Genomic DNA, 15,358 nt, shown 5'->3' with positions numbered 1-15,358 from the left:
AACTTTCAATGCCGTAACGCCTAAATTTAGAAATATCATAAGGACAATCATTTTGTATTTATTAAACATTTTGGGTGGTTGCAGGTTTTGGGAATTTATTTATGGGAAATAAAGCCAAACACATTTGATAAGCTTTCTTGACGTTCCGAGTTTTTGGTTTAATGTTTTCGTTTGGACGATGAAATTTTAAACAAAATATCAAAACTTTGGACAAAGGTTTGGTCATGGTTTTTGGGCGAAAATAACTTAAGCCAAAAAATTCTTTCAATTTTAAAGTCATGAAGTTGAAGCGGACTTAATTGAAATCCATAAAGTGGTAAGCTTTGAATTTGAAATGAAAAAAAAAATGCTAAACAAAACAGCTGCTGTCAAAACAAATATTTCATTTTTAAATAAATTTGGTTGTGGTAAGTAATATTATTTATACAATTTCCTTATAAAATAAGAATTATTGCTTTTTGTTTTTTATTTACAGAATATGGAAAATTTGCCAACGTCGAGAATAAAAGCCCCGGTGACTATTTGCGGCACTGGCGGTTCTCCAGATTTTCAAACGCTCTTTGTTAACCAAGGAACCGGGATTAACTATGGCTACTGGCGTGAATATTCCAAGGACGAAGAAGACTTGCTCATAGTTCGTAATGACGTTTCCAAGGTATGCGTCTTCTAACTCGTAGCGACAAATATGTTCGACGCTTTCGCTTACTACCTGGAAAAAGACTTTCCGGTAACTTCGTTCAATCACAAGGATCTGGGAGATATTGGAAAGGCGATAAGTTCATTTGTGGAGGAGAATAAGTATGAAAGATAATTTCTGTTGAAGGCTATGTCGCAGCGGGCTAGGACCTACACGAAATCGTTCAGAATTTTCTGAAGGCACATTTGGCCAACGGAAGCCAAAGTCATAAGCAGTATTTTAGATTGAGTTTGATGTGAAAAAAAGAAAATGTTTTAAATAAAATTAATTTTTGTTGTAACAGTTTTGTTTTTAATTGATTTGATCGTATATTTTCTACGAGTCTCTACTTCTTGTTGGTTCATGTCGTGAGCCCATTCCACCCGTCCCCAGAACTTCAGTTGAAACTCTTCTTCGAGACGAGGTAGTGTTACGGCCTTGTCTGCTCTGATATGCTGCTCTATCACGGCACAGGAAAGGATTATCGACTCAAGGGTGTCGACGGCAAAGAAAAATCTTTAGAAGAATGTTTGCACTTCAAGAATTTTCAAAAAATTGAATCTTGAGAGAATACATACCATATGGAACATCTTGACTGATACTGATACTTCAATTTTATCAGCATCCGAGACGGTGGATCGTGATATACTGAGATTTTTTTAGTATGTTCGTATCGAAACGTTTTGTTAAACCACTCAGTGACTGGATTCGTTTTTTTTTTTGAGCCCTTACCTTCCTGAAAATCAACTTGATAAGTACCTTCATAAGGCTAAAGTTTGTATATTGCATTTTAAGATTTTTTAGTTCATTGCAGAGTATATCGAAAGTTCTACGGCTTACTCTAGAATGTTTTTTCCATCAATACAAAATTTGACAGCCGGTGTTAACAAAATTTAAATGAAACGTGTAAATGTTCGGTAAGAACGATTTTCGGGTTTTTTGAAAACTTTTTGCGAAAAACCCGATTTTGGGTTTGGTGTGAAAAGCCTATTAATTGAATGAAAAAAGTGTTCAATAAGATTGGCATTTCGTAGCATGCGAATAATGGTTTTATTTAAGCCGTAAGAGCTGCTGTTTGTGGGAAGATAAAAGGTGAGCATTTCTCAAATTATGTGTTGAGGAAGATGAAGTTATTAAAATTAGGAAAGTTAAGAGACCCAAAAGCAAACGATAAATGAACAAGATGGCAGATGACTATCTAAGTTCTTTCAGAGCCTTGAGATTATTAACTTCCCATAGGAAGTTATTGTAATGGGTCCGATTTGTCAAATTGAAAATTTTGACATTTCTCGACGTTTCAAGGTCCCTAGAGTCGAAATAAAAGATTTTTAAAAAGATGTCTGTGCGTGCGTGTGTACATACGTTTGTACGTCTGTACGTCCGTACGTTCGCGACGTTTTTTTCGTCGTCCATAGCTCAAGAACCAGAAAAGATATCGACTTCAAATAAATTTTGTTATACAGATAATAAGTCAGAAAGATGCAGAAAGGGCTCTCAACAAAATTGCGTGGGTGGTTTTTTACCATAGCAGTTTAAAAAAAAGGTGAAAATTTTGGTTAACCTTAAATATCTTACGAACCAAAAACGCTAGAGGCTTGAATTAAATTTTATATAATATATTGTAACGTGATATCAAACAGGTATATTTTTTGAAAAAAATCAATATAACGGTTTTTTTATAAATCAATAAAACTGAAAAAAAAAATTTGTCACCTCCAAAATTTTACGACTGAAATATGATTTCATCTCTAAAACAATTTTGTGCAACGAAGAATAATGTTTTTGACATCTGATAAAATTTTGAGAAAAATAGAATTGACAGTTTTTTTTACAAAAAATAAAAACCTAAAAAAAAATGTATAAAAGTTGGTAAAATTTGATTTTCGACTTAAATATCTTTTTAAAACTTTGAGATATTGGCTTTAATTTGTTTTTATCGTTCAAAACATCTTGTTGTCAACATTCAGTTAAAGTTTGAAAAAAATCGATTTGACAGTTTTTGTACAAAAAATTAAAAACCGAAAAAAAAATTAACAAAAGTTCGTAAAAAATGATTTTCGACTCAAAAAACTTTTAAAAACTTTGGATAATAGGTTCTAACTAATTTTTGTTTTCAACATTAAGACAAATTTTGAGAAAAATCGAATTGACAGTTTTTTTTACAAAAAATAAAAACCTGAAAAAAAAAAATGTATAAAAGTTGGTAAAAATTGATTTTCGACTCAAATATCTCTTCAAAAATTTTAAATATTGGCTTCAAACTAATTTTATCTTATAGAAATATTGTTTTCAACATTTGGTAAAATTTTTAAAAAATTCGAATTGACAGTTTTTTACAAAAAATAAAACTCTAAAAAAAACAATACCTACTAAAACTTGGTAAAAATTTACTTTCGGCTCAAATAGCTTTTCAAAAATTAAAAATATTGGCTTCAAACTTATTTTATTTCAGAGAAAATATTGTTTTCAATATTCAGTAATTTTTATATAAAATCCAACAGTCCGTTTTTTTCATAAAAAAAAAATCTACAAAAAATAGTGCGCAAAATTGGTAAAAATACATATAGACAAACTTTTAAGGAAAACGGGATGGGGAGTTATCAGTGTGGGTCGCATCCCAGCCTCTTTTTTAATTTAAGACGGTCTAAAATGTAGGAAGGAACATGCCAAGATAGGCCTGGAAGGGCAAATCGATAGAAACGTCTTTGAACGCCTTTAATTCTTGAAATATGTACGTCTTGGTAAAGGGACCATACCTGAGAGTTGTATTCAAGAAAAAGACGAGCAATGGTGATGTGCAGTGATCGGTAGCGTTGGGGTAAGAACATTTCTTTGACTATTATATCCTCTATATAAGCATAGTGAAAGTGGATGGTTCCTGGAAAAAACTATTGACGGTGTGAAATTCATACCCGTGAAAAAGTAAGGTCTAAGCGGTTTTTTCTCACCAGGCTGAGACACTGTCGAGTGTAAGTTGAAAAGGTAAAAATCATACATCGACGTAATGGAGTTGAAACATTTTGTGTCATCATAATAAATACATAACCAACTCCATATATCATTAATGTTGAGTATAATAAGGCGAGGGCCTAAATGTCTACCTTGTGGCACGCAAGAGGTAGCGTAATAAGGGTAGGACGGAGCGTATCTGAGAATAACATTATATACGTGGCTTTCTAGATAAGAAGAAATCCATTGCGACAAAATCGCTTCAACGCCAACATCGAGTAGAAAGCTTAAAGATTCTTAAAGTCTAAGTAATAAGAATCTTTCTCATTGTTTTTGGTCTCAATATTAATGGTTTATAAAAAAAATGTTTACTAAGTATATGGTGTGCCAAGTTGTGGTTTCTTTTTAAACCAGGTTTTAAAGTATATGTCATGTCTTCGCTTTGGACTTACGTTTAAAAAACGTTGGGAAATTTTAAAAACTTTTCCTAAAGCGAATGCTGTGCTGATAAAAATTCCATTTTTTAAAAAGAAGCCTTGGCCCAAATGAAGAAGTACAGATGTGTGCAAAACGTTCGTGAGACTGTTGTGCTATAGTTGAAAACATTCTAAATACACTGCATGTGGTTTATATTGGCTCAAAAAAATTTAAGTACAGTTTAGGTTTTGTAGGTTGGGCCTTAGAAAAGCTTGAACAACAATTTTGGGCCCATTCTTAACTCGGCGACTACGTCAACAAAGAAAATTGTGGCATCTGAGGCTCCTTAGACCAGTAGGTATTCATACTTTCGTGTAGTCGAAGAATGTTGAAAATATTCTTCTTTTTCTAGAAAATAAGGCTGGGAACTACGTTGCAGCCAACGGTAGGCATTACGCAGCAGTTAACCGAGGTTTAGTTTTTTGAATAATATTGGAGACATGGACTTGGACGATTTTGTAAGTTTTTTAGCAGCATTTTCGGACAGCTTTTAAATCTTATTAAAAACATTAAAAATTGTTTTTTTTTCAGAAAACATTATCTTCCTTTTTAACAAAATTTAGCAAAGAATTAAATAATTTTGAAATCAATACACTATTCCCAAAAATTCAAATCAACCATCAGTTTTTACCAATGTTGAGTAGAATATTTTATTGATTCTTATTTTGTATTACAAAACTGGAAGTTGGATTTTTTAAGAATTTTAGTGAATGCTAAAGCAAATTGTTCTTAAAAGATAAAACTTGGTAGAAGGATAATTTTTCAAAAGATATTTGTGTTAAAAACAATTTTTTACCAACTTTTAGTTGTGTGTTTTTTTGGAAAAATATGTTTTGAAACGTTACATTTTCAAATCGTAATATCAGGTACCACTATTCTGGTTTTCAGTGTTTTATATTTCCAACCAATTGATGAGTTGCAATACTCCTTTAGTCAAGTGCCTGAATTCTCAGTGTTTTTCTATTTAAAATACCTTTCCTTTTATTCTATGTACTCAATTCACTTCCACTGCACTTTTATTTAACATAAATTAAAAAAATAATCATTGTAAGGTACATTTTTCGAATGCAGAAATTCAGCTTTTTCTTACAACCGGATGAACACTGAACATAAACATGAAATCTATAAGAATATTATTTGGATTTCATCTTATCGTTGTATATCTCAATTAATAAATCATACCAAGTCATCAATCATTCATATATCAAAAGAATTCTCTGCATAATGTCATAATTTCCCGTATTGTCCATTACTCGTTTAAACTTTAAAAGATGTACCTACTTCTTTGTATACATCTAGATTCCACTTCAACACGATTTTATATTAAACAACAACAAAAACAAAAAATCCAATTTGAAGGTCTTTCCCATCGCTCGACATCCTCGATTGAACATAGGACTTTATCATCATCATTCTCATCCTTCATCACTAAAAGTTCATAAGGAGGAGCGGTGTGAAACATTGCAACGGACAGACGATCCGAAAGACGGACACACTCTCTTCAATTGAATTATCGTTGTCTCAAGAACATTGTCCATCGCACTCCACTCCAATCTATACCCAACCGATCACGATGGAATTCATTCTCTAAGCAAAAAGGAACCTCTTATACCGCATACATCCTTTTCTCATTCCTCTATCCTTTGGATCTTTGTGGTTTTTTGTTGTTGTTGTTGTTTTTGATTGTTTGTTGACGATGATGCTGGGTCACACAATATCACAGAATACAGACAATGGTTCGATCTCCATCATCAGGCGATTACAGTCCGAAAATTCATTACTCAAGTGCATCACCATACACCGTTGCGTCGCATCCGTCGTCGTCGTTCACAACGAGCTGATATGGAGAATAACGCCGAACTAAAAACATCCTTCCCATCCTCGTGCAGCAAAAGCAGCAGCAGCCTCCACCACTGCCGCCGCGCCACAGCAGTCCATTGAGTATTTTTCCTGTGAAGCTTATAACTTGGTTCTTCCATATGGATTTGGATATATCGTGGTTGAGGAATATTTAAGTAAAAGACCGAAGACCTGTAAAGAATTGCCGTCCAATGCCCAAGGAAAACCACATTCACATTCACTCGCTGGAATATCAGTGACTGTGGCGGTGGCGTTGGTGGTGCTGGTTCTGGTGCTGTAGCTGGTATACCAATGGTGGTCATATTGGAGAAGCTTCTTCTTCTTCTGCTCTTATTGTGCGGTCTTTCATTGACCACGACAACAACGTCGAAGACGACGAGGACAATGCTTAGGACAAAGCTCTCAGATTCAAAATATACGGATACAAGAACAACAAGATGAAATAAATAATTTTCGTTATGCCCATATCCGCGATATGCGGCAAATGAATCTTTTTGTTCTCCTCCACATGAATTCCTGGAAGTGACTGACTGCCCAAAAAATAAAACAGGCACCACCGGAATATTTAAAAAACAATTTAAAAAAAGATTACCAACAGATCCAGATCCAAGTTGTCCCAGTAGTGCTGGAAGAAGCATCAAGCATCCTTTCCACAGCAATCGATTGGTGTATAGGTACACACCATAATAATAAGGGATCTTCAGTGGCCCAACATAAATGTAGGTAGGTGCCCAGCGTTACTTTGACACTCCCTTGATGTTGCTCCCCATCCGTATCCAGTGCTCCTCAAATCACATTGCCTTTTGAATTGAAGCTCCTCATGCGCCACCACCACTATGCCTGCGCCGCCACTACCACATCGCGCCGCGCTGGTCGGCAGCCACGCTGAAGTAATGCCGAAGTAACCTGCTGATGACCATGTGAAATTTAACTTGCCTTATAATGGTCCTCCTGATTTTTCTCAATTTCAGGTGAATATAGCCACACGTTGTAAATTTACAGATTTATAAACTTTTAGCTATATATTTTATAAATTGTGGTAAACCAAAAGCTTTCAACGTTCAGAAGTCACTCTTGCATTATTAAAGTAATCAACTTTTTCTACTTTCAGTTAGATTTGTTGGAAGTTTTGGAATTTTTTGAAAAGGGCCAAAATATAAAAATTAAGCTTCTTATTCGTGCTTACCTTCGCAGAAAAAGTTTCCCATAATAACCTAAAATGTTGTTCCTTAAGATCCAGTATTTTAAAAACCCAAAACTCAACGTAAAATTTAGTAGAATACGTGAAAATTTCTTCGATTGCCTTAAAGTCTAACTGAATGTTTTGGATATTTAATCCCCATGGCTCTCTTTTAATAAATCAACTTGAGTACACAATAATTAGATGCACTACAGCTCAGAGATAAACAGGGCCTAGTTACTTTAGGGTTGTTCCAATAGTTACTAAGCAATTAACCACCTAAATACAATGGGTGAAGTGTAAGAAAACGCTTGAAGTAGAAGCTTTCATTAAAAACGTACATTTTGAAGCCAAGCTTGTCCACACAACTAAAGGGTGCCAAGAATTGAATCTTCACAGCATCAAGTCAAAATTTTTTAACTTAACCTCTCAACTATCCATATAAGTCAAAAGTTTACTTTCCCCCAACTTACGTTTCAGCTTCGGCTTCAACTTCGAATTGTAGCTCTGTGTACTGTTTTCGTACTTTTCAACTTTGACAGTACCATAGGAATCAGCTTTATCATTATGTTCAGCCAGTTCAGATTAAAAAATGTTCATGCTTTAGTAAGAATTAAAAAAATACAACAACTTGCTCCTTCAATCAGTTCAAAGCAACATTTCGAACAATCAGAAAAAACTCGGTTTCAAAGTGCAAACAAAAAAATTGGTATCAATTTAAACTAGAAGTAATGTGTTGATTCCAACATTGTCAAGTTCAAATATTTCCAAAGACATCTTTTCATTGTATAAAAATGAAAATTAAGTATGGTTTGTGTGCATTAGTGCCTAACTAGCTACTCCGTCAGATCAGTGAAATCGATTGCCTTGATTCTATTTCTCCAAAATGTATCAAGCTTATACTCAGAATCATAATCAGTTACTTAATTCACATATTCAAATTTGTTCAAGTAGATCGGTGAATTTCTTAATGTGTGGATAAGCTCATGCATTATACCAGTTCTTAAAAAAAGCAAACCCCCCACCTCTCTGATTTCAGACCTTTCAATATTTTGTCGTTTCCCAAATTGAATTAACGTAACATACTCACAAAATGTCAATCTGGTTTTCACAATAATTATAGTTTTGAATATGAGGCTATAAAAATTACATCAGATTTTCCCTTGAATTCGATAGCTTTTGAATTGTTGCTCTTCTAGACTTTTCTTAAGCCTTCGACTGCATTGATCACTCTATCCTACTTTCTAAACTAAAAATTCTATTGTACAACATCCTCATAGACGGAGATCAGCGAATACAAGCTGAGGTTGTTATTTCTCATCCTCTCAGACTCTATTTGAAGTATTTATTCTTGATTGAGTACATTGAGATCTTTCTCAGACTTATTGAAACCCAATATGAAGAAATACCTAATAAAGTCACTGATAATTCTGGACTTCGAGTGTAAACGCGAACTTAATGTTGCTCTTAATACCAATGTATCACATTCAAGACACATTCACTTTGGAATGAATCTGGATGATTACCTAAAGTACAGGCTCTTTTTAATACTCCATTGTTTCATCTACAATAAGTCTGCTATTTACCTAACTGTAATTTAATACATTGATACTCTAAAAGATTTAAATCTTAATGTGTCTATGTAATTATAAAACTGTTCAAATTAAATTAAATGAAAAATGAATATTGAATGGAGGAATGGGGGGGACCTACAATTTGTATGAGAAATCCGAATGCCTCAGTATAGATACATTTTAACATGACGAAAATTACTCTTGAAGGATTTGGTAATTCCTTTTAAGAATCAGTACCCGTAAAAAAAACATCAAATAAGGAATAAACTCAGACTTGTTAGATGACAGACCCTTGAATGCTATACTCCCTCTATTAATGAGATAAAGTAAAAGACTTTTTTACAAATTATTCACATACAATAATTAGTGTAACGAAATGAACGAATCCCACTTACTTTGATTCTATTTGCAACCCCAATATATGGCCCGCAGGGATTTTAGTCAAAGAATTTACTCAAATTCAAAAACAGAGTGTTTCTTTGAAAAACAAATCAAAAAACTTAACAAGCTTGCGCTCTTCTACCAAAAAGTAAGGGGACTTCGTAGGAAGACTACTGACATTTTTCTTAACTCCCAATCATTTCCACACGACGTATTCGTTTTGACAGAAACTTGGCTTAATTCCAGCTTTTTCGACACAGAACTTTTTAGTCAAGAGCTCGAAGTTTACAGAAACGATCGTCATGTTTTTAATGCAAAGGATTTAGGTGGAGGTGTACTCATAGCAGTAAAAAATACATATTTCTCTTCTTCTGTATCTTTACCATTTGTATTATCAATTGAACTGGTATGTGTAAAGATAATGGTGCAGACTATAAGTTTTTTCATTTAAAACGTTTACATTCCTCCAAAAAGTTTGGAGTCTGTTTATAACGACCTCTCCTTGGCATAAGACTATCTTATAAATTTGTCCAGCTCTGACACCGATATCTTACTTCTAGGTGAATTTAATTTAAAACACATTGACTGGATTCCATCCGAACACGAATCCTGCCTTGAAGCCTCTCCTTCTTCTTCACAAATGGAACTATCTTTTCTCGATAAAGTCCTTCTTACTGACTTACAGCAAACAAGCTGTATTAAAAACTCAAAAAATCGAATTCTCGATTTAGTTTTTTCTTCTGACGCTATTAGTACTCTTGTTCTAGAATCTAGATCAGGAATTAATAATAATGACAAATATCACCCCCTTTGGACATTTTTTTTTACTTAAGTAATCACCTTACTAATCACAGTAATTCTTTTGATTGCTTATATAATTTTTATTTCAGAAGAGACAATTTCTGGAATTGCTGATACACTAGCATTTTCTAACATTGACGAAGCAGTTTCAACTTTTTATAGGATCCTTAATTATTGTTTTGAAAAAAATGAACCGGTAAAGAAATGTACCATCCTTGGTACACCAAAGAATTGCGTTTACTGCGTAACTAAAGAAATATGGCATGGAAAACGTACATATCTCAAAACTCTGTCTCCAGTCAACTTCTCTTTTTATGTTGAACTCTTTAAACAATTTAAATCTATTTGTAATTTTTCAATTAACTTCACTTACAAGAACCTTTCGTTAGATAAAACTTTTAATATCTGTAACGCTTTCGCAACGAATTTCCGTGAGTCATTAGTTAATAGCCCTCAAGAAGTTGATGAAGTTTATTTTCATAATCTTCACACTTTTTCGCAAACTAGCTGTAGATTAAGTCATACCTTGAAAATAGATCCTACGAAGTAAAATTTAGAAATTGTCATTCTGAACCTTTTGTTTCTCAATCTGGTGTTCATCCTGTCTATTAACGATGTATCGTCATGTTTACTTTCAAGTGAACTTCTCATTTTTGCTGACGATATAAAGATTTTCAAAATATCGTATTCTTTTACAAGCCGACATTGATAGTTTCACATTTTGGTGTATGAAAAATAGCCTTTTACACAACCCTTTAAAATACCAGACGATAACTTTCACTAAAAAACTGATCAGTAACGTATTTGTGTCTCCACATTTAAAGATTTAGGTGTACATTTCTGTTCCAACTTAGAGTTTACACATCACATTAATTTTATTGTTAATAAGGCAAGTTCTATGATTGGTTTTATTAAACGCCTGGCAAAGGAGTTCAATGATCCCTATGTTATTCTTTCTTTGTATAATTGCCATGTTCGTCCTCATCTTGAATATGCTTCGCAAGTATGGACTCCCTAATTCGAAATTCATAGAAAACGTATTGAATCAATTCAACATAATTTCATTCGCTTTGCCCTAAAAAGTCTTCCTTGGGAAGATCCCTATGATCTGCCTCACTATGAACATCGTATTCTACTTTTTCAAATGCAATCTCTCCATCAAAGGCGTGTTAATAATGACTTAGTATTTTTTCATCAACTCATTAATGGTGAAATTGATGCACCTTATTTGCTATCTTGTGTACATTTGAATTACCGGGGCGGAACTCATCACCTGCACACATTTGATTTTATACATATTTACTTCCATAGAACTAACTATGGGAAGAATGAAGCTTTAAGTCGAATGAGCATTTTATATAACTTAAACTGTTCATCGATAGATTTAAATTTAAATAAGGTGGGATTAAAATCATTGTTTAGAACCAGTGCTCCACCATCGTAAACGTTCTCATTTTATTCTGTAATAGTTAAATGCTAATTTTGTTTTGTATTTTGTGCGTGTGTTAGGCTATATTTGTATTATTTTTTACTAACAACTAACACATGCACTTATGATGAGCCTCTGATCGTAGTTTGACGCTTGCTATAAGCTTACTACTTTATGAAATTCTGAAGTGTAAAAAAAATAATTAAACATTATTAATTTATATTGGTTACTTATTTATTGAATACACTTAAAATTAATCTTATCCAATAGTATTTCCGCATTTTAACTATTTTGACCAATATTTCGCCTACAAACACAACACTTGCCAATGCCAAACCTTTCGCTAAACAATTCCAAGCAAACTGCAATGTATCCAATTTAATAGCAACAGGTTCTGATCCCGGTAATTTCAATCCAGATTTGTGCATACGATATCCAACATTAATAGAATTAATAGTTGTGTCGAAATCCCACTTCTGAATTAATCCAACTTCTTTAATTCGTTCTACCAAATTGACCAAATTCTCCCTAAAAGGTGAATGAAAATCCAATATAAATCCAATGTGATATTTAATATTGGGATATGGAATTGATCGAAATAGAAGTGGCTGGTTGAAATGTTTTTGTAAGCCAAAGAGAAATTCAGTTCTGTCTTCAGCACTTGAATAGCCAAATTTTGTATTATTCATCGAATCAATCTCTTTCATATACAAAGAAAATTCAACCAATTTCACAATTTTCTCAAATCCTGGTGGACTAGCATTGTAGTCGTGCATGTATTTCCAACTGAAATCGGACATCATGATAGGTATATTGTGGTCAATGAGGTCCTGCATTGTTTCCATCTGTTTGATTCTTATAAAAGCTGTTAAAAATGACGTAACGGAAATCATATACATACTTCCTAGGACAAAACAGAAGATAAAAACTTGAATTTTGATCCTATATGCTGTGGTCGAAGATCCTTCAGAAGGTTTCATTAGAAATGCCAGAAATGTTTCACTTAAACTTTTCCTGATATCAGCTTGAGAATTGATCAATTTCTTCATTCCGAAATCTACCACAGCTATGTAAATTCCAGTTAGGCCAATCAGGATCCACACCTCCAATGAAAATGGCCTTTGAAAATATTCATTGGGGTCTATGTAACCAAGAAGAGGTACGATTAATGTCCAGATCAAAGATTTTACTGAGATGTGAAAAACTTCCGGGAATGAGGGAGAAGCGTTCATACTTATGTCGATAGTGTGATTTAAAATTGCATCTAACGTTTCCTGAAAAGAAAACCAATGAGTTGAGTTGAAAATTTGAACTTCTTTTAATGTTGCATTATGCCGACGAAGAAAAGCAAGAACTATTTGCGGAGCAAATCCGCCAAATTGTTCAATTCCTTGTAAATTTCGATATCGGAAACATCTGGGTATGTCATTAGTCATAGCAGTTCGCAGTGTGAAACCATTTAAGTCATTTAGAGCGTTGGGCAGTGATGCTGTACCTCTAGAAAAGCTTTGAATTTTGGTATCAGCATAGGGAAGAAATGCATACGAAACATTGTTTTCAGCGATTCCAAAAATTCTGGTAAATTTCCAAGTGTCGAAGAAGGTAAAATACTTTTGTAGGCAATTGAGTGTTACTCCGTAAATTATGACGAATTTTCGAATTCCTATCCCTTCTATTAGAGGTTGAAGCATCTCAAATTGTTCTATGAATTCATCTTGACCATTAACTATAAGTAGTGAATTGTTAAGGGATATTTCTGGAGAGTAATTTTTGAATGAAGAGAATGTTAAAATTGACATTGTTGAGTTCAATTGATGAAGGTGTTTCACCAAAATATCCTCTGGCTGTCCAATTAAACACAATATTGTTTTCGAGTTGGTTTCCTTGTGAATTTTTTTGATGAGGTTTACAAGGTCAACAATATTTCCCACACATAGTGCAGCAAAAAGAAGCAGCAGAAGAAGAAGTATTAAAACTTTCCCAAGACACATTTCAAAATTTAATTTATTGCTTCTACCGTACTTTTTTATGTATGACTGGTCAAAGAAGGCAATGGAAGGATATCCTGTTGCGTTTGCATGCTAACAAGCCTTAAGCTGATTGAATTGGTTAATATTTAGATAGTACGTAATTTAGTGCAATTAAGTCAAACATTGAGATTTAATTAGTATAGGCGCTTTTCAATTTTCAATCACTATTTTTTTTAATAAGGTTTTATTTAAAAAAAAACGCCCATTAATTTCATAAAATAAAAAATTGAATAGGACACTATATCGGAAACACTATTTTTTTAAAGTATAAGATTCACGCGATTCGAATCAATGTTTAAATATCAAACACGCATTGATTTTAATTACACAACGTAACTCCTTATCTAAATGGTAATCAGCTCATGAAAGGCTTGTTTGCATTTCAAACTTATCATAATGCTTTTTGAAGTCTTCTATCGCTTGTCAGACTTACGCAGAGTTATTGTAAGGTTATCCACTATTACGTTAAAGGTCAGACTGACTAAAGCTGTAATAGATCAATTTTTTGAAATGGGCCATGAGAGAGTTTTAATAATACTTCTTCTTTTGCTTCTGTTTGCGTTATTGTGTGTTGGAAAAATTGAAGAGCTCATAAGCCTCGTTAAAAGAATTAACAAGGAAACCAACTCGAAAACAATATTGTGTTTAATTGGACAGCATGAGGATTTTCTGTTGAAGAGCCTTCATGACATGAACACAACAATGTCAATTTTAATATTTTCTTCATTCAACAATAAAAATTACTCTCGAGAAATATCCTTGAACAATTCACTGCTAATAGTTCATGGCCAGGATCATTACAAAGAACAATTTGAGACCATTCAACCTCTGATAGAATCGATGGAGATTAGAAAATTCGTGATTATCTATGGAGTTAACCTCGATTGTCTACGGGAGTATTTTATCTTCTTCGATATTTGGAAATTTACCAGAATTTTGGGAATCGCTGATAATAACGTTTCGTACGCATTTCTACCATATGCTGACTCAAATATCCAACGTCTTTCACAACATCCAAACCAACTCACCAAGTCACTTCCCAACGCACTAATAGACTTAAATGGTCTTGTAATACCAATGGCAATGAGAAATGAAATCCCCAGGTTTTTTCGCTTTCGAAATTCTCAAGGTATTGAGCAATTTGGAGGATTTTCCGCTGAAATAATCTTGGCATTTCTACGTCGGTATAATGCTACTTTTAAAGAAATTCAAATTTTCAACAAAAATAAACCATCTGTCGACCAATTTAAGAAGGCTTTTCTGGACCATACCATCGATATGAGTATGAACGTATTCCCACCGGTCAAGGATCTTGTACTCATCACAGTAAAACGATTGATTTGGACATTAATGGTACCTTATTTTGGTTACATAGACCCAAATGAATATTTTCAGAGGCCATTTTCTTTGGTGGTCTGGATTTTAATTGGTTTAACTGGAATTTATATAGCATTTGCCGATTTTGCAGTAAAGAAATTGGTCAATTCTAAAGCTGATATTAGGAAAAGTTTAAGTGAAACATTACTGGCGTTTTTATTGAAACCATCTGAAGGCCCTTCAACTACAGCGTATAGTATAAAAATTCAAGTTTTTATCTTCAGTTTTATCCTGGGAAATATATATATAATTTACATTACGTCATTTTTAACAGCTTTTATAAAAATCAAACAATTGAAAACAATTCAGGACCTCATTGACAACAATGTCACCGTTATGGTGCCCGAATATGGTTGGAATTGCGTGAAAAACATGGACGTTTTTCCACCAGGATATGAAAAAATCGCAAAAGTAGTACAATTTTCTACATATCTTCATGAGATCAATTCCATGAACAATACCAAATTTGCTTATTCAAGTGCTGAAGATAGAACTGAATTTCTGTTTGGCTTACAAAAACAGTTCGGCCAACCACTATTTCGAGCAATAAGATTTCCGGATATGAAATATGACATTGGATTTATATTGGATTTTCATTCACCATTTAAGGAAAATTTGGAAAAT

The 15,358-nt window shown here is 33.4% G+C and overlaps 1 protein-coding gene across 1 annotated transcript; it reads right to left on the bottom strand.

Annotated features, from left to right (window-relative positions):
• Positions 1–11,557: 11,557 nt before the first annotated feature.
• Positions 11,558–13,350, bottom strand: LOC129944847 (uncharacterized). Its single transcript, XM_056054509.1, has 2 exons — positions 13,157–13,350; positions 11,558–13,083 (listed from the first exon to the last, which is right to left on the bottom strand). The coding sequence occupies exon 2, from the start codon at positions 13,016–13,018 to the stop codon at positions 11,558–11,560; it is 1,461 nt and encodes a 486-aa protein (XP_055910484.1). The 5' UTR covers positions 13,019–13,083; positions 13,157–13,350.
• Between the last annotated feature and the right edge of the window lie 2,008 nt (positions 13,351–15,358).

The sequence above is a fragment of the Eupeodes corollae genome, chromosome 2 (assembly GCF_945859685.1).
Source record: "Eupeodes corollae chromosome 2, idEupCoro1.1, whole genome shotgun sequence".
NCBI classification, from domain to species: Eukaryota; Metazoa; Arthropoda; class Insecta; order Diptera; family Syrphidae; genus Eupeodes; species Eupeodes corollae.
This window is presented reverse-complemented; position numbering and strand designations above follow the sequence as displayed.

Coding starts and splice junctions, on each gene's coding strand:
- LOC129944847 (XM_056054509.1), bottom strand. CDS start 13,018: ATGCTTCAACCTCTAATAGAAGGGATAGGAATTCGAAAATTCGTCATA.